Source organism: Crocodylus siamensis, chromosome 2 (assembly GCF_052110815.1).
Source record: "Crocodylus siamensis isolate JL-2025a chromosome 2, ASM5211081v1, whole genome shotgun sequence".
NCBI lineage: Eukaryota > Metazoa > Chordata > Crocodylia > Crocodylidae > Crocodylus > Crocodylus siamensis.
Genome location: NC_143396.1, coordinates 90,358,302 through 90,381,267, shown reverse-complemented (window position 1 = coordinate 90,381,267; position 22,966 = coordinate 90,358,302). Strand labels below are relative to the sequence as shown.

General features: G+C 41.6%; 1 protein-coding gene across 3 annotated transcripts in view; it reads right to left on the bottom strand.

Annotated features, from left to right (window-relative positions):
* Positions 1 to 22,966, bottom strand: part of HHIP (hedgehog interacting protein) — a 124,515-nt gene that overhangs the window by 25,471 nt on the left and 76,078 nt on the right. For all 3 annotated transcript variants that reach the window (XM_090036317.1, XM_090036318.1, XM_090036316.1), the window contains exons 5-11: positions 22,107 to 22,258; positions 21,526 to 21,699; positions 18,679 to 18,822; positions 16,112 to 16,233; positions 13,356 to 13,479; positions 12,571 to 12,701; positions 11,836 to 11,917 (exon numbers count right to left, since the gene is read on the bottom strand). In XM_090036317.1, the coding sequence (XP_089892443.1) occupies positions 11,836 to 11,917; positions 12,571 to 12,701; positions 13,356 to 13,479; positions 16,112 to 16,233; positions 18,679 to 18,822; positions 21,526 to 21,699; positions 22,107 to 22,258 (929 nt within the window). The remainder of the gene's footprint in view (positions 1 to 11,835; positions 11,918 to 12,570; positions 12,702 to 13,355; positions 13,480 to 16,111; positions 16,234 to 18,678; positions 18,823 to 21,525; positions 21,700 to 22,106; positions 22,259 to 22,966) is intronic.

Sequence of the window (22,966 nt, the reverse complement as noted above, 5' to 3'; positions counted from 1 at the left end):
CAGCATAATGCTGGAACTTGTCTGCTTTGTTCTTTGACCATGTATCCTGCATCCCTCGCAACTTGCGTTGAATGCTCTTCTATATTGAGCTATAGGCATGCTTTGCTGATGCTGACTTACAGAGGTAGGCTCTGTGGAGACGTTATTTCTGTTCCAGGAGCTGTTGTATCTCCTTGCCATTTTCACTGAACCAGTCTTGGTGTCTGCGGATGCTTGGTCCCAGGGTCTCAAGAACTGCAGAGTGTATACTTTATGAAGCCACTTCTAGTTGGCTTTGATGGAGCCAGGATAGAGTGGTATTGTGTGAAGCTAATTTTTCAGATGGTTCACAAAAGACAGCTTGGTACTGTCATTTATCAAACCAGCGGTGTTGAGGTGCTTCAGTCCACTTTGTCCTTGTGGATGCCGTCTATTTTGAATCATGATCTTTAGTGAGGAGATGATGAGTTGATGATCAGTCCAGCATTCAGTGCCACACATTGCTTTGGTTACATGGATATCACATCTGTCCTTCCTTTGGATGATGACATAGTTGATAAGATGCCAGTGCTAAGAGTGAGGGTGCATCCACGATATCTTCTTTCAGCTGGGGAGACGGAACACAGTGTTAGTAACCAGGAGCTCATGTTCAGTACATAGTCTAAGCAGGAGAAGATCACTGCTATTGCAGCTTCCAATCCTGTGCTTCCTGATGATGCCATCCCATGCTTGGCTGTCAGAGGTAATCCTGGCATTGAAGTCGCCAAGGAGGATGAGACGGTCAGACTTCAGTACAGCAGTGATCATGGAGTGGAGATAATCATAGAACTGGTTTTTGACTTGGTTGGAGTTGGCCATGGTAGGGGCAAACACACTGATGATAGTGGTAAGGGAGGGGCCATCACCAGAGAGGACTATATCTCCGTTGCTTGGGATTGTAGGGGGACTGTTGGGAAAGCCAAGGCAGAGATGGAACTGGGACTAGCGACCCGGATCAAGGATAACAAGAAATCCTTTTTTAAATGCATAGGGGGTAAAAAGAAGGTTCTGGGTAACATGGAGCCTCTGCAGGACACACTTGGAAATCTGGTAGTTTCATCAGACAACAATACTAACCTAATTAACAATTTCTTTGCCTCCATTTTTCTGAGCAGGGTCAGAAAAAGGTCATCCCCCCACACCAGAATCCCCGATGGTCCCGGGGAGGCACAGCCAGGCCCAGGGTCAGAGAAGACCTAGTCAGGGAACTTCTAGTGGGACTGGATGTATTCAAATCAGCAGGTCCTGATGATCTCCACCCCAGAGTGCTGAGGGAATTAGCAGAGGTCATTGCAGGACCCTGGCACAGCTTTACAAGCACTCATGGTGCTCTGGTGAGGTGCCAGAGGATTGTGGTCTCCATTTTCAAAAAAGGGAGGAAGGAGGACCCAGGAAATTATAGGCCTGTTAGTCTTACCTCGGTCCTGGGGAAGCTCTTTGAGGAAATTATCAAAGAGCACATCTGCGAGGGGCAAACAGGGGAGTGTATGCTTAGGGGCAACCAATATGGGTTCATTAGAGGCAGGTCCTGTCAGACCAACCTGGTGGCCTTCTATGACCAGGTCACAAAATCCTTGGATGCAGGTGTCGCAGTGGACGTAGTCTTTCTGGACTTTTGGAAGGCCTTTGACACTGTCTCTCACCCCATTCTTGTTAAAAAATTAGGAGATTGTGGTGTCAATGCCTACACAGCCAGATGGGACACCAATTGGCTGGAGGGCCCCACCCAGAGAGTGGTGGTGGACGGGTCATTTTCGACCTGGAGGGATGTGGGCAGTGGGGTCCCCCAGGGCTCAGTCCTTGGGCCCACACTGTTCAACATCTTCATCACTGACTTGGATGAGGAGGTGAAAAGCACCTTGTTCAAATTTGCAGATGACACTAAGATGTGGGGAGAAGTCGGCACGCTAGAAGGGAGGGACAGACTGCAATTGGATCTGGACAGGTTACAGGGGTGGGTGGATGAGAATAAGATGGGATTCAATACTGACAAGTGCAAGGTGATGCACCTAGGGAGAAAGAACCAGCAGCATACCTACAGGCTGGGGACCTCCCTGCTCGTCAGTGCAGAGGCAGAAAAGCATCTCGGAGTCATTATAGACTCCAAGATGAACATGGGCCACCAATGTGGGGACGTAGTCAGTATGGCTAACCGCACCTTGTCATGTATCCACAGATGCATCACAGGCAGGTCCAAGGAGGTGATCCTCCCCCTCTATATGACATTGGTCAGGCTGCAGTTGGAGTACTGTGTCCAGTTCTGGGTGCCACACTTCAGGAGGGATGTGGACAACATCTAGAGGGTCCAGAGGAGGGCCACTCACATGATTGGGGGCCATAGGGCAGGCCCTACGAGGAGAGGCTCTGAGCCCTGAACCTGTTCAGCCTCCACAAGAGAAGGTAGACAGGGGATCTGGTGGCTGTCTATAAACTGGCCAAGGGAGACCAGCAGGCAATGGGAGAGTCCCTGCAGAAAGCAGCTGCCAGGGGCCCTGCCAGGGCACTGCTGCCTGCCATAGGCTCTTCTGAGGCCTCCACCCAAATGGAGCTCATGATGGGGTCAGTGGCCCCTTGCCCCCCTGTCTGTGGGGGGAGGACTCAGTAGCATCATGGGGGGGGCTGGTGGTCCCCTTGCCTGTCCCTCCTGTGCACAACCTAGAGCCCTGGAGGAGCAGGTGAGGGAGCTCCAGGCTGAGGTGAGGAGGCTGAGGGAGATCAGGGATGCAGAGGATGAAATTGATGCCTATTTCTGTTCTCTGCAGGCCCAGTTGCCCACAGTACAGCCCCCACAGGAAACGTGTCCAATGGAGGAATGGCAGAAGGTGTCCAAATCCAGAGCTGCTAGGCCTAGAGTGATGGAAGCTCCCCAGTTCACCTGGGAACAGGTTTGATGTCCTGGCGGCTATGATGGAGAAAGACAGAGAAATTGCCTCTGGTGGGGATGATGCCACTCCCCACATGACAAAGAATGGGCAGAGAGCGAACACCAGCAGGAAGAAATGCTGGGTCCTCCTCATCAGACACTCCATCCTATGAGGACGGGAAGGTCCCATCTGCTGGCCTGACCCCATGATGCAAAAGGTCTGCTTCATGCCTGGGGCTCAGGTTAGAGACATCACGGAGAGGATCCCAGCCTACATCTGACCTGCAGACCAGTACCCCATGGTTGTCATCCACGTGGGGATGAGTGACATGGTTAGGGGTAACCCTGACCGCATTATGAAGGATTTCAAGGCTTTGAGGGACAAGCTTAAGGAGACAGGGGCCCAGGGGGTATTCACCTCTCTTCTTCTGGTGAGTAGGTGGGGATGGCGACACAAGGTCTGCATTGGCAAGGTCAACTGGGGTTTATGCAGTTGGTGCTGCCAGGCAGGCCTTGGGTTCCTAGATAAGGACCCATGCTTTTGGGCGGGGGACTTGCTGGGGTGGGATGGGCTTCACCGCTCTCCTAAAGGCAAGCGTGTCTTCTCTTCCAGGTTGGCTGATCTCGTACGGTGAGCTTTAAACTAGCCTCGCCGGGGGAGGGGGCCGCAGGAAGATAAGGAGACATCCCCTGAGCAAGACAGGTGACAAATGCAAGGAGTGCCCAGGTAAGAAACAGGGGTCTGGACAGTCTTCCAAATCGGGGGGTGGCACACGCAGCTCGGCAAGGCCTTAAATGCCTATATACCAATGCTCGTAGTACGGGGAATAAACAGGAGGAACTCGCCCTCAGAATAGCCAGTTCAGACCCAGACATAATAGGGATTACAGAAACATGGTGGGATTCATCCCACAACTGGGCAGTTAGCATTAGGGACTATAGGCTTTATAGGCGGGATAGAGAAGGAAGGAAAGGTGGGGGTGTGGCGCTCTATGTCAAGGAGCAATACATATCCTCTGCCAGCAAAATGGGGTCAGAGGAGGGGCAAGCTGAAGTGCTCTGGGTCAAAATACAAGGTGGCCAAGGGGGAGAGGGATCTAATGGTGGGGGTCTACTACAGACCCCCCAACCAAGGGGGGAATTTTTGGGCCAGCTTGCAGAGGCACTTAAGGCAAGGGATGTAGTTGTCATGGGTGATTTAAATTACCCAGACATCTGCTGGGAGGAACAGTCAGCCAGGTCGGACCATCCCAGGAGGTTCCTGGCTGAGATACAGGACCTCCACTTAATTCAGGAGGTGCACAGTCCCACCAAAGGAAATGCCCTGTTGGACCTGGTTCTGGCCACAGGCGATGATCTGGTAAGGGGCCTCCAGGTTCTTGACCACCTGGGTGATAGCAATCATCGCTTGCTGGAATTCACCATCCAGCACAGGGTGTCAAGGGCCTGCAGCAAGGTGGTAGCCCTAGACTTCAAGAGGGCCAACTTCAATGAGTTGAGGATATTAGTGGGAGAGGTGCTGGGGTTCTTGAGAGCAGGGGAACTCAGTGTCCAAGATGAGTGGTCGTTCCTTAAAGAGACAATACTCAGGGCCCAAGGGGTGACCATCCCAACAAGAAGCAAGTGGGGCAAGAGTGCCCAAAAGCCCCCCTGGCTCACCAAGGGCGTCCGGGAAAGCCTGATTGCCAAAAAGGCGGCGTACATCCAGTGGAAGTGGTCGCTGTCACCAAAGAGGAGTATACCTCCTCTGCTCAGTCCTGTAGGTGGGCTGTCAGGAAAGCTAAGGCAGAAATAGAGCTAGAACTAGCATTCAAAATCAAAGATAATAAAAAGTCCTTTTTCAAATATATAGGGAGGATGAAGAAGGCAAAGGCACTGGGAAATGTGGGGCCCCTGCAAGATCCTCTGGGCAATCTGGTGGTTGCACCAGAGGAGAAAGCAGACCTCTTTAACCAATTCTTCACCTCCATTTTCTTGTGCTGGGACCAGGACTTCCCCACCGTGATGTAAGATGGACTCAAGGGGAATGCCTCCAGACCTCAGGTTGGGGAGGACCAGGTTAGAGAGCTTCTGGAGGGGCTGGACATGTTCAAATCAGCGGGTCCAGATGCTCTCCCCCCAGGGTGTTGAGGGAGCTAGCAGGGGTTATTGCAGGGCCTTTGGCACAGCTTTATGAGCACTCGTGGTGATTGGAAGATAGCCAATGTGGTCCCCATCTTTAAAAAAGGGAGGAGGAAGGACCTGGGCAACTATAGGCCCATCAGTCTTACTTCAATCCTAGGGAAACTCTTTGAGAAGATCATCAAGGAGCACATCTGCAATGGGCCGGCTTCAGGGATGATGCTCAAGGGCAACCAGCACAGTTTCATTAGGGGCAGGTCATATCAGACCAACCTGATTGCCTTTTATGATCAGGTCACAAAAGCATTGGATGCAGGTGTTGCCATGGATGTAGTCTTTCTGGACTTCAGCAAGGCCTTTGACACCATCTCCCACCCCATCCTCATTAAAAAACTAGGCGACTGTGGCATTGATGCCTACACAGTTAGATGGATGGCAGATTGGCTGAAGGCTCATACTCAGAGGGTGGTGGTGGACAGGTCATATTCGACCTGGGGAGAAGTGGGCAGCGGAGTCCCCCAGGGCTCGGTCCTTGGGCCCACGCTGTTCAATTTCTTTATCAGCAATTTGGATGACAGGGTGAAAAGCAACCAGTTTAAATTTGCTGATGATACCAAAATTTGGGGTGAGGTGAGCATGCTAGTAGGGAGGGAAAGACTGCAGGAAGACCTGGATAGGTTACAGGGGTGGGCTAACAAAAACAGGATGCATTTCAATACTGACAAGTACAGGGTGCTGCACTTGGGCAGTAGTAATCAGCAGCACACTTATAGAATGGGAAACTCCCTTCTTGAGAGCACGGAGGCAGAAAGGGATCTTGGAGTCATTATTGACTGCAAGATGAACATGGGCCGACAATGCAAGGTCACGGTTGGCAGGGCTAACCGGACCTTGTTGTACATCCACAGGTGCATCTCTAGCAGGGCCAAGGAGGTGATCCTCCCCCTCTATGCGACACTGGTCAGGCCACAGCTGGAGTACTGTGTCCAGTTCTGTGCGCCCCACTTCAGGAGGGATGTGGACAACATTGAGAGGGTCCAGAGGAGGGCCACCCGCATGATCCGGGGACTACAGGGCAGACCCTACAATGAGAGACTGCGGGACCTGAACTTGTTCAGCCTTCACAAGAGAAGGCTGAGGGGGGACCTGGTGACTGTCTATAAACTCACTAGGGGGGACCAGAAGGGTTTGGGAGAGACCTTGTTTCCCCTAGCGCCCCCTGGCATAACAAGGAATAACGGCCACAAGTTGTTGGAGAGTAGGTTTAGATTAGACATCTGCAAGAACTACTTCACAGTTAGAGCGGCTAGGAGCTGGAACCAACTTCCAAGGGAAGTGGTGCTGGCTCCTACCCTGGGGGTCTTTAAGAGGCTTGATGCCCACCTGGGTGGAGTCATTTGAGCCCAGTTTTTCTCCTGCCCAGGCAGGGGGTCCCTTCCGACCCTACTTCTAGGATTCTATGATTCCTTATTTATTTTTACTTTCTAGTGATGAATACCAAAGAATACCAAAGAATTATCTTAGACCTTAATAAGCAATGCTTTTTACCATATATCTGTGAAGCACATGGCACGACACTCCTATAAAGTTGGGGAATTCTGTTTAGTTTTAGGTTGCTGATGGGGACTGGGTTACTGAGATTAAGGAACAGCAAAGAATTAAACCAATATATCCTGATTCTCAGCATAACACAAGACCATACCTTGCTTCCTCCTACTTTGATGAAGAACATCCAATCCTAAATATTAATGTATTACCATTAATATAAAATATCAGCTTGTTTTAATCCACGCCAAATGTCTAATGATACCTCCTTTTCATTACACAAAAAGGATAGAACTGGAGTAGTTGCCTCAGTATTGTCTTGGTGAAGCTGCATGCACAGGATTCTCTATAGTTTTTATTCTTCCTTTTAATTATTCCCTTTTACCCTGTGGTCATATAACAAACCTGATTACTCTTGGAAGTTCTCCTATGAATGGCCAAACCTGTAGAATTTTCTTTTTGTTTTCATAGTTTGGCCTATTTTGCTTTTAAACTTCCTTGGAACTCCACTAATTTACATTTTATCTCCTATAGTTTAATTTTTTGCATTGGGATTGAGCTGGAATTCTGGTTTTAAAAGATACCTCATTGGCACAGACAACATCTTGAAAACTGACATTTTAACCCTGGTTGTTTTTTCCTATTGTCTCCACCTCCCCGCTTTTTTCATATGCTAGTGCTATGTATGACTACATAATAAGTAGCCTCCAGAATTCTGAGAACTTTCATTTCTTAAATGTTACTAGTAAAGTACTAATATTTGTTAGGATCTCATCTGCTGATCTTAATTCATGGTAATTATGATTATCTACTTTCCCAAGTACAGTTACCACTGGAATCAGCTCTTTCATTGCCAAACATTCTTGTTCAATACCATTTTTATTTAATTTTGTTTGTGGACCTAATTTGATTTATGATTATCTGAAAGACACACCTTCTTGGGTACCTCTGTAGCCTCACCCACACCCATCATCCAGTAAAGCTATAATTGCTAATATTTCCTCTTATATTCATGCATACTGCAGTTGTGTTGTTGACATTTCCACTAGGTGATTCAGTCCAATTTGAACGCTGTTCAACATCTGTCAGCTTTCCTCTGGCTATCAGTTTAAATAATTTCACAAAACCATCTTTATTTTCTTTGCCAGTAGTGTGGTTTTACTTTAGTTATCTCTTCCACATAGCCTGTCCTTTCCCTACAATCATTTGGTCTCATTCAGGACTCACTTGAAAAAGATTATATAGAATAACTAATTTAATATATCCTGTTCAAGAAGGTAAAACTATAACTCTAATACTATAACTCTCAATTAACAGCCTCTTATTTCACTCGGGTTGACTGCCATAGGATTCTAGAAAGTGGTTCTAAAAGCTGTCACACATCCTATTCTTCTCTTGTTGGCTAGATATCAATCAGTGGGGAAGGGTGTTAGAGGAAACACATGGCCTGAGTTTTTGAAGCGGGGCTTTAATAGTGCTGATACTGTAGGTTTCTCTGTGAGGTTGTGGTGGGGGTAGGGACATGAGGGACACATTTTTATTTGAGATGAGATCTGGTTATATAGTGGCTATCATCAAAGGGGATATAATAGATCTCCATACTGAAACCATTAATTTCAGCCACTTGGGGTAAAGGAGCAACTTCATTAGTTGGTAGCAGAAGCACATTTAGTTACCTACCTAAATAGATATGCCATGGTAAGGAAAGCTAGTTCTGTGCATCTAAATTACTATTTTTTAGTAAAAACTTCTATTAAAAATTAAAGCTTTATTCTTCTACAATACTCTTCAGATGTCGAATACTCTCCCTGAGCTCATCAGAAAAGCTACTTCTTTCTCCACATTCATGTAACTCCAGATGACCAGTTTCTACACTGATGCCAAGACACCAGCTGACAGATAACAACAAGGTTAAAAGTAGTCAGGGTCTCTACCATCTATCATCACAACTTTGTGATACCAAACACTATATTATCAAGCTGTCACCAAGTCGTATCTTGACAACTTCACTGGCATGGCACACTCAATTCCCCTCTCCCTTCCCACTGCCAGGTTTAATCTTTGCTTTATTTTCTGTAGACCTAAAGCCCATTGGAAGTGGACATACAACAGGGACACTGAATTCTGCGTGGCTCAGGAGCCACAGGAGCATTGGGTAATGACCAATGGAATGCATGCATGCCATTAGTGTAGTTGTATGTGTTGCATTATCCATGATTGCAGGAAATGCATATGGTTACATAAATAAATAAATATATATATAGACACCCCCTCAAATGTTGAGAATCATTTTCTACAAAGAGCCACAGCTAATGAACCACTTAGGCCTGGGAGTTGCAGTTTGACTGTCACTGATTCACACCTTTAATTTGTATGTTTGTAAAAGTGTCTAGTGTTATAAGAAAGAGTGAGCCTTATAGGAAAACAAATAATGTATTATATCAGTATGGATCTGAACATGGCTGTTTTGCTAATAATGCTTTATATATTACATTTCTCAGGGACACTGATTTTTTTTAAAGTGTGTAACTAATGAGCAACATGCTAGCAATGAATGAGAAATGAGTACTTAAAATGTAATGATGTACTCTTGCTGAAGTGTCCAAGTCCAGTTCACCTAAAAAAATCTTACAGTGATAATAGATTAAAGAAACCTCCAAAGACTTTATCCAAATAAAAGCTATCGGATGTTTCCAACATGCTATGTTTTACCACAATCTATTGCATTTCAAATATATGCCAACAAGCAAAGACAATGTCAACTGCTCTCTGGTCTATTCTCCCCAGAAACCAAACACAATTTTTGCCCCCCTGCCCACACATGAAATAGCTAACCAGGAGTACTGCAATGGGAGGTCTGGCCTTTCAGGTATGTCATTTGGAGACCACCCTACTAGCTGAGGCAACAAGAACACAAAGCCAAGGTCAAACAAGGCAGCCCTTTGTAATTAGATCCTAATAATGGATTTAAGGTGTAAAATTCACTTAAACCCATACACCAACAGACTAAACAGTCCAAAAAAGCTGGACAAGTCTTTCTTTCTTTTTTTTTTCTGTAAAAATGTTTTAATACCAGAAAGCATAAATAAAACACACACACATTGGCTGACAGATTATAGCAGCGTCTTCTTTCTAATTAACTGCACTAGATCTGGGTGGCATAATATTTGCAAATAATTAGCACTGTAGTGTAACTTATACTATCATCCCCCACTTTTATTACTAGTTTCACACCATCATGCAGCATTCCAGTAAAATCCTTCAGAATTTCAGTTTTGCTTAGAAAATATATTACTGTTATAAGCAGTAGAAAAATTATGAAAATTTGAAAGCACAACTTTCTTGATGGTAGCAAGGAAACAGAGAGATGCTGATGAGTAGCTGTTGGGCAGTGGACAGATATTGATGCTACTCGGTTAGATACAGACATTCAAAAAGCCTGAGGTGGAATCGATTTAAGTTATGTGGTTTTCTGTAAGTAGCATAGTTTAGATCAGTAGTGAACAGAACACACGTTCGCTGTTTGGTGAGGTGGGAGGCAAATCCTAGACCAGGTTCTGCTATTTTTAAACCAGTCTATGTATACCAAACTTCTATTCTGTTATCGATATAGACTGGTTTCTGATCATCTATACGTAAAAGTAATGTCTGTACCTGACCAAGAACACTAATTTATGGTAATGTAGCAGCTCTGAGTATAATGTTTTCAGATACCATATTGTTCTCTTGGCAGTCATTGCAAAGAACGTGAAACCATAATAAAGGGCTTGCTGCTTTCATACTGATTGATGCATAAGCAGGTTTAGTCTAAGTTTGACATCTCATTCAGTGTGGTACTTATTACACCCTGGTTGAATAACTTTCATTTTCTCACTGTTTCACCCCTTACTTGACCTATATGTACTACTGCCTGACTAAAGGGACAAAGAAAACAAGGAGCAAAATGGTCAACTTAAATACACAGTAAGGGTCACTCCCATATGGCCTTCTATGTATGTAGGGGGAAATAGAAGTGTGAGTGTGTGTGTGTGTGTGTGTGTAGTTCACTGTAACATCAAATTTCATAAAGGCTTATAGAAGCAATGATAGGAGGTAAAACTGTGAAGAAAGTAAGACTGGAATTGACCAGGGAATAGACAGAATCCACTATCAGGTCCTTCTGCCTCGCTAACAGCATCAGATTTGGTTTCTAAAGCAGCATCTAGACAATGCAGCTTAAGTACTGCTTTGTTGATACACATCTGTTGAACCATGTCCATGTGCAATTACTTCAGTATCTTGCATAACACAGGGTGTCTACACATTCATTAATAAGCCATTAAGTTTAGTACAGGTACTAACTTAATGTGCTGTAATCGGTGCTACTGCTCTGTAGCACAGACAAATGCTTTTATGTGACACTAATGCATAGTGGATTAATTCTACTGCACATTACCATGGTTTTTGCCTGTTGTGCTAATGAGCAGTAGAATTACTCTACTGTGGTGTTAGCATCTCATGTAGATGCACTCTCTGTGGTTAGTTTTGGGCAGCAGGATCTTACAGTAGAATTTGGTCATTTCTCCACTGGGGACAGGATAGCTTCAGCAATGGGCACGAAGGCTAAGTATAGATAGTCAAAAAGCCTGAGGCTGAACTGATTTAATCTTCACGGGTTAGTCTAAACTGTGTAGATTGAACAGATAAGCAGGTGAACAGACATTCACTTTTGATTCTAGAAATGCAGCCATATGCCTGCAGTGGCCCAGACTAGAAGCTGGGGGGAGGGTGCTAGAGTATGCCTCCCTGCTGAATTGTAGCAGACAGCTTGGGCCAAGGCTATCCCTCCTACCTTGCAAGAGTGGGGGGAACAGGTTTGCAGGCGGAGGTGCAAAGCATCCTGGAATGCTAGGGGACTGATTTACATTGAATCTTTAGAGGATCTGGACAGAAGTTCAATAAACCAATTTAACCTAAATCAGGTAAGTCTGATGCTATATCCATCCAGGTTCATCTTAAACTGGTTTTGGCCATTTTGAAAGTGATTTATGTGCACTGAACTTCTGTTGTGTTACAGATTTGAATCGATTTTCAATCACTTATATGGGTTTATGTGTAATTTCTGTCCCTAGCCTAATAGTTCAGAATCCCAGAATAATTTCCACTGATAGTAGTGCAAATAGTTGTACAATAAATATAGGAGTCTGGATCTACCATAAATGTATATGAGCCTAGCCTGACAGAGGACAATGCTAGAATCCAAGAAAGATATAGATTACCTTTGAGAATAAAATGAGAGCAATGATTACCTTTTTGGGTCAACAATCTTGTAGAGTTTCCCATTCTGAGACTGTGTCATGCTTTTACTGCTTGATAAAATGTACACTTCACCTATTAAAGAAACAAATACAGTAAATACATGTGTTTTCCTAACATTTCTGACTAGAAAGAGGTACTTAGCCATATTAGTCTGAAGTCAGGCAGAAGGCAGGGTAGATTTTCACCTTACAGACTAACTAAAATCAGAAATGCCACAGCTTTCCATCTTCAGAGCATCTAGTGAATTAAACCATAACTTGAGAAAGCATATGTATTTCTGCTTTAATTAGTTTATAGGTGGAAATCTACCATGCCTTTTTCCTAACATTTCTGACAGAGTTAACTATAAGATGGATGAGAAAAGCCTCATGAATTGAAAAACACTCAGTACTGCAAATACTGCATTTTAATCAGTAAAGTGTGATATGCTTTGCAATGTGCTTCCAGGAAGCTTTTTTCATACTTTTGTTTTTTATTTAAGCTGTACAAAAACTGTCATTGTGAGAGGGCTATAGATGGTGCCTCTACCAATTCATGCTCATACTCACTGGTTATCCCTATATAAATGTTAACAAGTAGAGAGAACTACACAACAGAGAATATTAGGCAGCAGTATAATGGCCATGAAGTTGATTTGCAGCAATTAAATGCCTACTCTACTCCTGTGTGGTAAGCATGTCATTATGTAAGATTTACAATATAATAAGAAATTTAATCTATTTTACCTAATTCATCTTCTCCAAATCCCAAGATGGGGCCTGTGAAGAAGCCTCTACATGAACCACTGTTCCCAAGACAAAGAGGCTTCTCTTGCCACTGTTTGGTCACAGGACTCTGCTGTAGTGTTAAAAAATTGCTGTAATAAAAATACACAGAGTGAAGTGTTATTTGAAATGAAAGTGCAAATTGTCCAGAATATTTTTTCCCTGGGTACATCTATAAGCTAAATCACAGTATAATTTCCCACCTGGCTATAGTATAAAAATATAGCAAAACATTCCCCTTTGTGCCACCCTTGCCACATTTGAAAAATACTAAAACGATGTTAGGGGTGAACCCACATTTCATACATACAGATTCAAAATATGCTTACAAATATTTCATTTGCCTTGGGGTACTAAGGTACGTTGTGTGAGAGCCACAACTATTCATTCGGAAGGTATCACATTTTTTCTCCATCAGTTATATGTCTCCCTAAGATCTGGGATGCTTTCAAAACTGAATTGTTAATCACGTGGACCCCAATTTTGAAAATATCTTGGCATCCGTATTCCCATTTCAAGCTCTTCCTGAGACTTGGCAAGTTGCCTGCTGTTATTTCTTTGAATGCCATGATCCAGAAAGACAAGTCCCTAACCTTTACAAACCTGGATTTTTACATATAGCATTGCCACATTTCTGGGATGCCCAAAATAATACAAGTCATTGCTGCATTATGTTGGAATTGCTTAACTGAGTATACTTCCTAATAAGTACTTTTGCCTTAGACTGTGATTTTTAAGATACCTACCCATTGCGGTCTCCAAATACATAACTTCCATAAAGTCTTTCGGACTGGCAGCCCCGGTATACAAATCCACCAACCAGTGGTCCACTACTGAATGGTTTGAATTCTAGAAGTGAAGGTTCACTTTCTAAAAAGGAACTAGCATAGTATTAGATCAAATGCAAATTCATATATTCAAAACAGTTATGCAAATGTTACTCTAAGAAGAAAACAGGTTGTTGCTGTTTGAATTGTACTAATGATGAAACACATCATGTACTAGACAAAAAATGGAGCATATAGAAAGCCACAAAATTGCAAATAACATTTTAATGTGATTTTTCTTAGAAGAGGGGACGTCCCATAAAAGAGGGTCATAACCTAACTTTATTCCAAAGGCCAAGTCAGTGCAGCCCAAGGGATTGTATTCTAGTCCTAGTAAAATTAATGGAAGGCCTGCTATGGAGTTTTATGTGCCCAGGATTGAGTCCATAGAATAGATCTGTTACACTTCAGTGTTATAAATAATATAATATAATAAGGGGAACATCTTCAAAAATGCTTAAGTTCCTGTAGGAACACTTCTAGCTAGACTCATTCTTTGAAATCCATTCATAGCTTTTGAAAATCTCCTCTAAAAATGCCTTCTTATGGAATAAGCTTGTGTTGTACAGCATTGTGCATCAGCATTGCTGGCTAAAGTCTTTCATGATGCAGCAGCTTCAAGGTAGTTACTATGGTTGACATCACTTGCACATTTTTGTTTTACAGAACCGTGCTGTTTGGGTATATCAGATAATCTCCTCAAGGAAGTTACTATGTACCATGTTTACTCAAATATAAGGTGAACCTGAATATAAGAGGACCCATCCATAACCAGATTTTATATATGGAAAATTTACATTTTCCCCCCTAATTTTCTGGGTATAGAATCTAAGTATTGGAGGTTGTCTTGAAACCTCCCTTATTACTACAGCAGGGAAAGCTGTGGCTGAAGATGGGTTAGGTGGCTCTTCTGCCCTGTACCTCACTCTTTTCTTCCCCCTATACCATTCCTGTGTGCCCCCCCTCCAACTCCCCACAGCCTCGCCCCACTCCACCAGTCTCTGCCTCTTCTCCTCCGGGTCCCTCCAGTCTCTGCTCCTTCCCACCCCAGCTCCTCAGACTCCGCCTCTTGCTCTTCTGTCCCTCCCCTTACTATCAGGATGCTCTGTTCTGGAGCACAACACGTGGAAGCTCAACCTTCTCCTGGCCTTGCAGTAGTTTTGCCTGGGAAAGACACCAACCCAGCTGTGCCTGGCATTAAGGGGAGAGAAAAGATGGCAGTGGAGCAGAAGATGCAGAGGGGTGGGACAGGAGGCTGCTTTGGGGCTGACTGTGGCCCTGACTTGGGCTCAAGGACTGAGTCACAGCCCGGCCACCTGCTCCCCTCTTCACTTCATATGCAAATCTAAGACGAAGAACATTTTTCCCCAGGCTGACTGAGGGAAAAATCTCATTTTATATCCACATGAATATGGTAAATGTTCCCATATATGCAATCAACATATATTTAAGGACTAGTTAGGTTAAAAGCAAGCTGCAATTTTCTTTCTGATTACATAACTTAAATCAAAGTCACAGCTAATAGAATATTTTATTGTTGCAGTTGGAGTGCCATTCACAATCTTTGACAAGTGAATTTTCCAGATTAGGTTGCAAGGTAAGGAATGAAATTATTCAAGACATGAGAAGAAATGGTGGGCTCCTTTTTCTTTAAGCAGTTAACCACAGAATAGTTGTTAATATTGGCAAGCTGTTCTGGATGGACACAATGCCACACCGCAATATTGCTTAGTTTGATCTACAGTAGAGATGCAGTCAAAATTCCATTGGAGCAGTGGTTTACCAGATCCGCTTCAGACCACATTATTCTTTGGTTTGGCCTTTATAAAATGCACGCACAAACTATGTGAAATAAATAAAGCCGAAACAACTGCATCACGCCTTGTGGACTACTACATGAGCCAACACAGCTGCTCTACTTTCAATGTACAGTACCATGCAGGTTGGGGAGGAGTGAGCAAGCCTATCAGTTGAAAGACCTAAATAAACGATGCTGTTACATGCTACACTGCTTTGCACTTTACCACACTGCTCCAGTGAATTTAAAAGCTGTTAAATGTAAGCATTAAATTAAACATTAAATGTATTTTAAAAATATTTAGGAACAATAATTCCAAGTCTGAAGGTAATGCACAACTGCTAGAATACAAGTCTCCTGGTATATGTCTACTGTTATAATCTATGAAGTCTTATTATGTTACACTTTTTCAATGTTGAGGGTTTTTAGTGAAATTTAAACAGAGTTCAGTAATTCCCCTATTTGGTTGTGCTTTGTTTTTGTGTGTCTAATTTAATTCCATTAAAGGAGGTACCCTGCCTTAGGCTTAAATTCTGTATCTTAAAAGGTTACTTGTGAATGAGTAAGCATACATTTTCATCACTTCCTGATCATCCAGGAAATTTTCTTTATGAGCAGTCACAACTGGCAAGAAACAGCTAACAGATCTCTGGAAGACTATTGGTGCATTTCATGAAACTTATTTACACAATTCTTTATACTAAGATATAGACATCATAATAATTGTACTTGTTGATCTTTCTTAGGTTCCCTATTATATTTACAATATTTCTTTTTATCTGCATTTTTTCTACTGTGGTGTTAGTATGCATTTATCTTTCCAACCCCCCTTGAAAGGGTCTTTTTCATAATAGGTTTTACACTGGATAAAACTTACCATAATCTTTACCCTTTATTATCTGTAAGATTCTTGCAGAAGATCTGTTCTTTCCATTTGAGTCAGAGCAAAGTATTGTTAAATTGATATTTGCATCTATTGGGTGGCGATCCACAGCACACCTGAGAAGCAAAATCAGGTTGGAAAAAATATGTCATATGAACTGACAAGTGAAAAGGTAGCCCCAGTTCTTTTACTAATAATTGCTTCTTGGCCTGATGGCCTAAGACCAATGTGTGGCCTTTTTTTGGAGGACTATTGTCTCTTTGTGGTTCAGAGCTTTTTTTTCAGAGGAGCCTTCTACACACTTGCCCAGATCACAGACAGAACAGTTTTATACATAAGAGATTTTGGTGACCCTCCTCCAAGACCTTCTGTATCTTTTGTAGCACTTGCAGCCTATGTTTTATATTAATTGTTGATAATTGAATTTAAATTAATTCTACTTAACAAAAAAATGAAGTTATTGGTACATTAACCAGCTGTCATTCTGCCAACCTGCATACTTGATTCTTATTGCAAAGAAGGGTTTGACTTTTAGAAAGGGAGCAAAGAACCAACCCCTTTTTTAAAAAACAACTTGAGTTTCTTATTTTTTCAAAGCATGGGCTGAAATGTTACAGTTAGAGTACCACCCACCCAATTCATTGAACTGTGCTTTCCTCTTTATTTTATTTAGATTGCACCAGATGGTTTAGTTTGTTTTCCACTTGTCTGTCTTTCTGTGCTGAAAAAAGTTTGTTTTTTAACCTTAGTCTCAACTATTATTTGCCATTTCTTCATTTTGAGTTTAATTGTCAAAGTTCTATTTTCTTTCATAAAGTTAACAGGTTCTGTTATTTTAAAATACTTTTTTGTCACTTTGGAACAAGATGTAGTGCCTTTTTGTGCCTTAATTTTGTGCCTTTCCCCCCCTATATGTTTGAAATTGAAAGCATAATTAATCAATTTGCCTAAGGCCACAGAAAAAGCTGGGTATAGAAGAAGTAGTAATAGTATTTACAATTTTTGCTACAACAGTACAAAAATGAACAATAAATACTATAGATAATAAAATAATATTTGTAAAATTTATATTTTTGGCTGAAAGCATTCAATAATATAAACCATTCTATCAGTTTACACAAAATTAAAAAAGAACATAGTGTATGGTGATATAAAAAGGTAAAATGAAGCAGTGGACAATAGAATGAAGCAGAAGAGTTCTACTTGATTTTGGCTTTTATTCTTTGTGCAAATAAAGCAAATACACCTTCAGAGTATAGGACGGGCTCTGAGTTGTTTACAGAAAAGCCAGATATTTTTTCATTAGCTCAGCATTTAAAATTTTCCCATTAATGGAGAGATCTGTCTTGCTCTTATTTCTTCAAAGAACGAACAAGACCACAAATAGTAATTTAAGTAATCTCTCTCATTCCTCCCCAAAGAACGTATTCTGTCTGAATATGAAGACCAGTACTGGCTAACTATGAATCTCAGTCTAGTATGACCTCTCATTGTTTGTAGTTTTGTACCCCAGACAGGTTTCTAGGCCAAAGGAGACCTTTGTTAATCTTAAAAAAGGGAAGTTTGAGAAAGTCTCACTGGCATAATTCTTAAATTTATGTCTTGTTTTAAATTTAGGGGAAATATTAGGTCAGTGACTCCCATTACTTTTCCCAGGCCATTTGTCTGGGTGCAGAATATGGCACTTCCTGCATTTCATCTCCATGTTTAGCCTACTAGACAAATGCTGCCATCAGCGAGTTATCTTCACAGATATTATAAACATTGTTTTCAAATCAAGTTAAAATGCTCGACTAAAATTCCAGCATCTTAAAAATACAGGCAGATACTAATGTGCTCACTTGTGCTCTTGTGCATGGTCTCTCTCTCACTTTGAAGAAAAGTTACACTTTGGCCCAAATACATTTTCTATCTTTCATACTGATTTATTATGACAGCAGCAGTACCAAGTACCTTAAACTGTCCTAGAAAAGTGCCTCAAACTTTATCACAAAGCAACTCATTTTTAAGTGCACAAGAAACTACATCAGCTTCCATAACCTTTCAATCCTTAGGATGTGAATTAGTCTCAAATTTGCTGGATTTTTTTCTTATTTGCTCATGTATTTGATAGGGACAGAGGCTGCTATTTTATGTATGCTGTTTTCAACATAGTTTGCAAAAACATGAAATTATCCTGGCCTTCATTTGAACTAGTTACCTAAGGTCACAGATGACAACCTCCTTTATCCCAGGACTCATAAGGAAATGGATTACTTAGTTATGAAGAAACAATACATTTCACTGCCCACTAGTTATAAATCTAATGCCTCCATCTGACCTGATGAGGAGGGCTATGGTACACAGGCCCAAACTCACAGAGATGCTTTTTAGGATCTTTAAGTCAACGTTTGCTGCCTAAGCCTAATATTCTGGACTGATTTCTTCCGCCTTCTGTGTGTGAGTTCTGATTTCAATAGAAACATGTATAAAACAGCTGAAAGCAGAATTTATCCTGGCACTAACCAAGTATGGTGAGCATCAATATGTAGAACAATGATGAATAAATGTAATTTACTTACCTGCCTGGATTGTGGAGTCCATGTGCAAAAATTTCAGGAGGTTGATTGGTGCTGTTAAAATGTGGATTGCTTTGTGGTATGGAATAAGGCACATTGCACAAATCAGTATTGACATCCAGACGTAATACGGAACCTGTAAAATCACTGAGAAAGTTGGAGGATAACACAATTGATTTTAAAAAGTATTTCAGCCAATACAGTTTATTTATGCAGTATTCAAATGAACTAACAAATGGAATTACACACTTCAATGAACCGTATGTAGATCTTTGAGCAATAAGAGTCATAAGAGTTGTCACACTGGAACTGACCAAAGGTCCATTGTTCTTTATACGAACTTCCTGGAATTCTTTTAACATACCTTTATGAAACAATCTGTTGATATTGCAAATTTCTAACTCTTATATTTCAGAGTATAACTTTTTTAGAGTATTAGATCATTGTTATGTGTTATCCCGGTTTTTTTGGTCCTGCTACCGTTCAAATTAAAGCTGGATAGAAACCAGCTATAGAGTTGCTACACATTTTCAAGCACTAACTTTATACCTGGTTGGCTCTTTATATAGCTGGATAGTTATTGCTATTGTGTGGTAATTACTTTGCAGGTGTGGGTGGTCTAAATTTATTGCATGATTAACCAGTAATTGTGTGATAATTACTTTGCAGCCAGTTCCAAAGATTAATTATGCATTATGTAAAAAATCCCTTTTGCCTATTTATTGGATTTTTTAAAGAAAATGTTAAGGTTGGTTAGCAGTCAACCAGCATTATTTTGTTGCAGAAAATTGGAGGAGGAAAAAAAGATTTTCTCATAACATATGGCAGGAGGAACTGTGAGAGTGGAGCAGTATGAAGAAAATAGGAATGAAGTTACTCAGTTGTATGTAAAAGAATGAAAACTCATTTGCACTTAGTGTTTATATTCAAACTTTTCTGCATTAGGCTCCATTATTTTTATAGGCGTTTAAAATAAAGCTTCTGAATTGTTCTTCAGCTCTGCCATTGATAACATGCTTGCTGTAGAAGCACTAAGACACTTACTGTCCCACTGAGCTGCAGAAGCCTCTGAATGTATTGCCTCCTCTCTGCTTTGTCTAGATGCAATACAACACTTATTCAAAATGACAACAAATTTGTACCAAGTGGAGCTTAGAGCAATGCAACAAAGGCCCAAACAAGTGGCAAAGATATAAAGCCAAAGGTAGAAATGATATTGTTTCTTTAGCTATTTGGATAGGCTCCCATGTGGTTCAGGTCTATAATTTACAATGGTATATGGTTGTTGGAGAAACAAAGTTCATAACACATTTGTGTCTCTATTTTCTTCATGTTGGTCATACTGGAGAAAAATTGTTTAGTGGAATGAGTCCTTCCTGCCTTTAAATGTAATCACAACTACTGGTGACAACTTTAATTAAATGCTTTGGTAATACATGTGTGGGAAGAGACTTATTTCAAGTACAAGAATATACTGAAAATACAGTTCCGCGTAATAAGATTTAGCCCTAACTGGGATTTTCTGTAACCTCATAACTACAGTTTGCAGTTAGACAGTTTGGATTCTGTTTCCACTCACAGGATTACCCGGGTGTGTGTGTACCTGCCAGAAGTAACGAAGAGGAAGATAGCAGTCCTCTCACCCTCCCACCTTTTAGCTGAAGAACATCATGACTAAGGGATTTGCCCAGACTGCTGGAAACCAGGTTCTAGCCCCAGTTCCCCCCCGCAAAGAGATTTGCGTATATCTCCTGCCTCCCAGCAAAATACTCTTAAGCACAGGGCAGCCAAGAGCAGGAGATATGTGAAGCCAAGAGAAAGATAAGAAAGCAGAGCCCATCTGGTTCAGGACATGGATGATATCATGGTAGGGAGGGTCCTCTGGGTTTTGACCCTGGTTCCTAATAGGCTTTCTGCATCTTGCATTTAATATTGAACTGGGCAAGCAGCAATGGTTCAGCCTCCACTAAGGGCAGGAGCCAGGGCAGGAACCTGAAACAAGGGCTCACTCCCTTCCAGAGTATCATCCTTCTCAGTAAGTCACCCTGAGTTCTGACAACTTGCTTTTTGTTCCTTCCTGGCCCCACATATCTGACTATCTCTACTCCCCAGTAGGTCTGGTTCAGAAGGACTGGAAAGTGCTTAGGCAATGCCTAAGCCTGGTTGTTAGACCATTTTGCTAAGGAGCCAGAGATGCAGGTTCAAACTTCTGTGTGTTTGCAGGGCCTAAAGCAGTAATTTTCACCCAGGATGTAGTGGCCCGTGGGGTGCCTTGAGATTCTTCCAAGGGCGCCACACAATGTTAACATGGTTAGGTATGCAAACATGGTTCACAAGACCCAGAAATTTTTAATAAGAGTGCATAGTGTTAAAAACATTCTGCCTTGTAGTGGTCTTTGGTCTAGGAAGGCTTTCTTCTTCTGTCATACACCTGGTTTTGGTTTTTCTGTGACCACAGGAAAACTATATCGTTCTGGGACTTCCCTGACATTACCTGTATGCCCAGGTGATTCAATTTCATTAGAGAGCCTATGCAACCATAGTATAGTCTTCTGACTTCTGAGTATGCTCATAAGGAAAGAGCAGTGCAAATACAGCTACACAGAATCCAAGCTGTGCAAAATTGCCAAAAAATCCAGTTTTGTGGTAAGTATAAATAAAATCTTGCTTGTCTAACTCATGTACAACAGAATTAAATAAAGTAAGGTGAGTCGAGTTTACCCTTATGAGTTTACTGGTGAGTGACTACAATGTTGGTTGACTCCAGTGACCTATCCTCATGATTATCTAAAGGCACAAAACAATTAAAAAAAAGACTGGGCATTTTTAATCTATTGGTAATTTTTGTACCTTAAACCGTCCATCTCCTCCATATCATCCAGAGTGATCATGCCATCACCCAGGAAAATGTATAAGAATCCATCTGGACCAAATAGAAGCTGTCCTCCTAGATGTTTTCGATGTAGTTCTGCTACTTCTAGAAACATTCTTGCTGTTCTCATATCAACTTGGTGTGGATTTTTCCTGCAGTATAAAGATATAAAAATAATTCTTGTATCTCTGCTACTATTATTTCCCACAGTTAATAAACTTAAATTAATGAATGACACTGTAAGGAACAGCCATTGTAACCCAGAAATTTATGTTTTCCAGAAGTCATGCAAATGATACTACACAGGATATATATACACAGTAACTTGGAAACCACTCTAATACAAATGACAATGGCAGCATATAAAATAAGAAAATAAGGCAATAGGCTCACTGCTGTTTTAAAACTATTGCTTGAAATAAACCCAGTGGAATTTGAGAAAGTTCCTAGATATGCCAGATGATATACCAGTTGACTGTTCATTTAAAAAAGTAAGAAAAATCCCAAATAAAATTAGATGATAAAACTGAGTTTGGGATGTTTAGACTTTTACCGATACCTGGATACTGTGTACTCTACAACCCGAAGGATGTGGTCATGAGGTCCAATGGCCCATCTCTCTTGGTTGGTGGTATAAGACACATACAACTTTCCATTTTTCTTGTAATTGGGATGGAATGCAAGGCTTAACAGTCCTCTTTCATCTCCTCCCTGCAGTCAAATGAAAAACGCAAAGAATTGTGAAGTTAATTATGTTCTTTATTGTGTTTCAGTTGAAACCCACCAAAAGTCTCTCTTTCTTTCTTGTGGATAATCTTTGTCCAAATCTTTTTTTCTCTTCCCTGACTACCGCACAAAAAAAGGATTATAAAACATTTCACTTTGGGGGACCCTGTAAGAGTTGGAACAAGACAATTTTCTTATGTATGCACAGACTCTTATGCCACTTTTGTGGAGTGACTTTTGTATGTAATATTTAGGAAGCCATGAAGACAAGTTTAAGTGCTGTGAAGAATTCTTTGCTAGGTTACTAGGTTGCTTGTAGTTTGCAGAAAACAAATAAAAAGGTCTACAATCAACAGTCACTTCTAATCCAAGTATCCAAAACCTAAAACACAGTGTATGCTGCCAACTCCCACTGTCTTGGCAATATGTTTAGAAAACAGTTAAATTGCTTGTGTAATATGTAAACCTTTGTTTTACCCTGGAGGCAGCTACATCAGTTGTCACAACTATGGTGGTCTGTTCATCATAGCTAGCATACTGTAGGTAATAAGCAGCGTTGGGTCTCTCTGCAGAAAAACCATAGTTTTACATGTGGCCTTTCAGTGGAAAGGTTTTCATTGTTTGTAAAAAAAATAAAAATAGAAAATTTCCAAACAACTTTCTTTTGTTATTATGATTGCCACAAAGATTAGT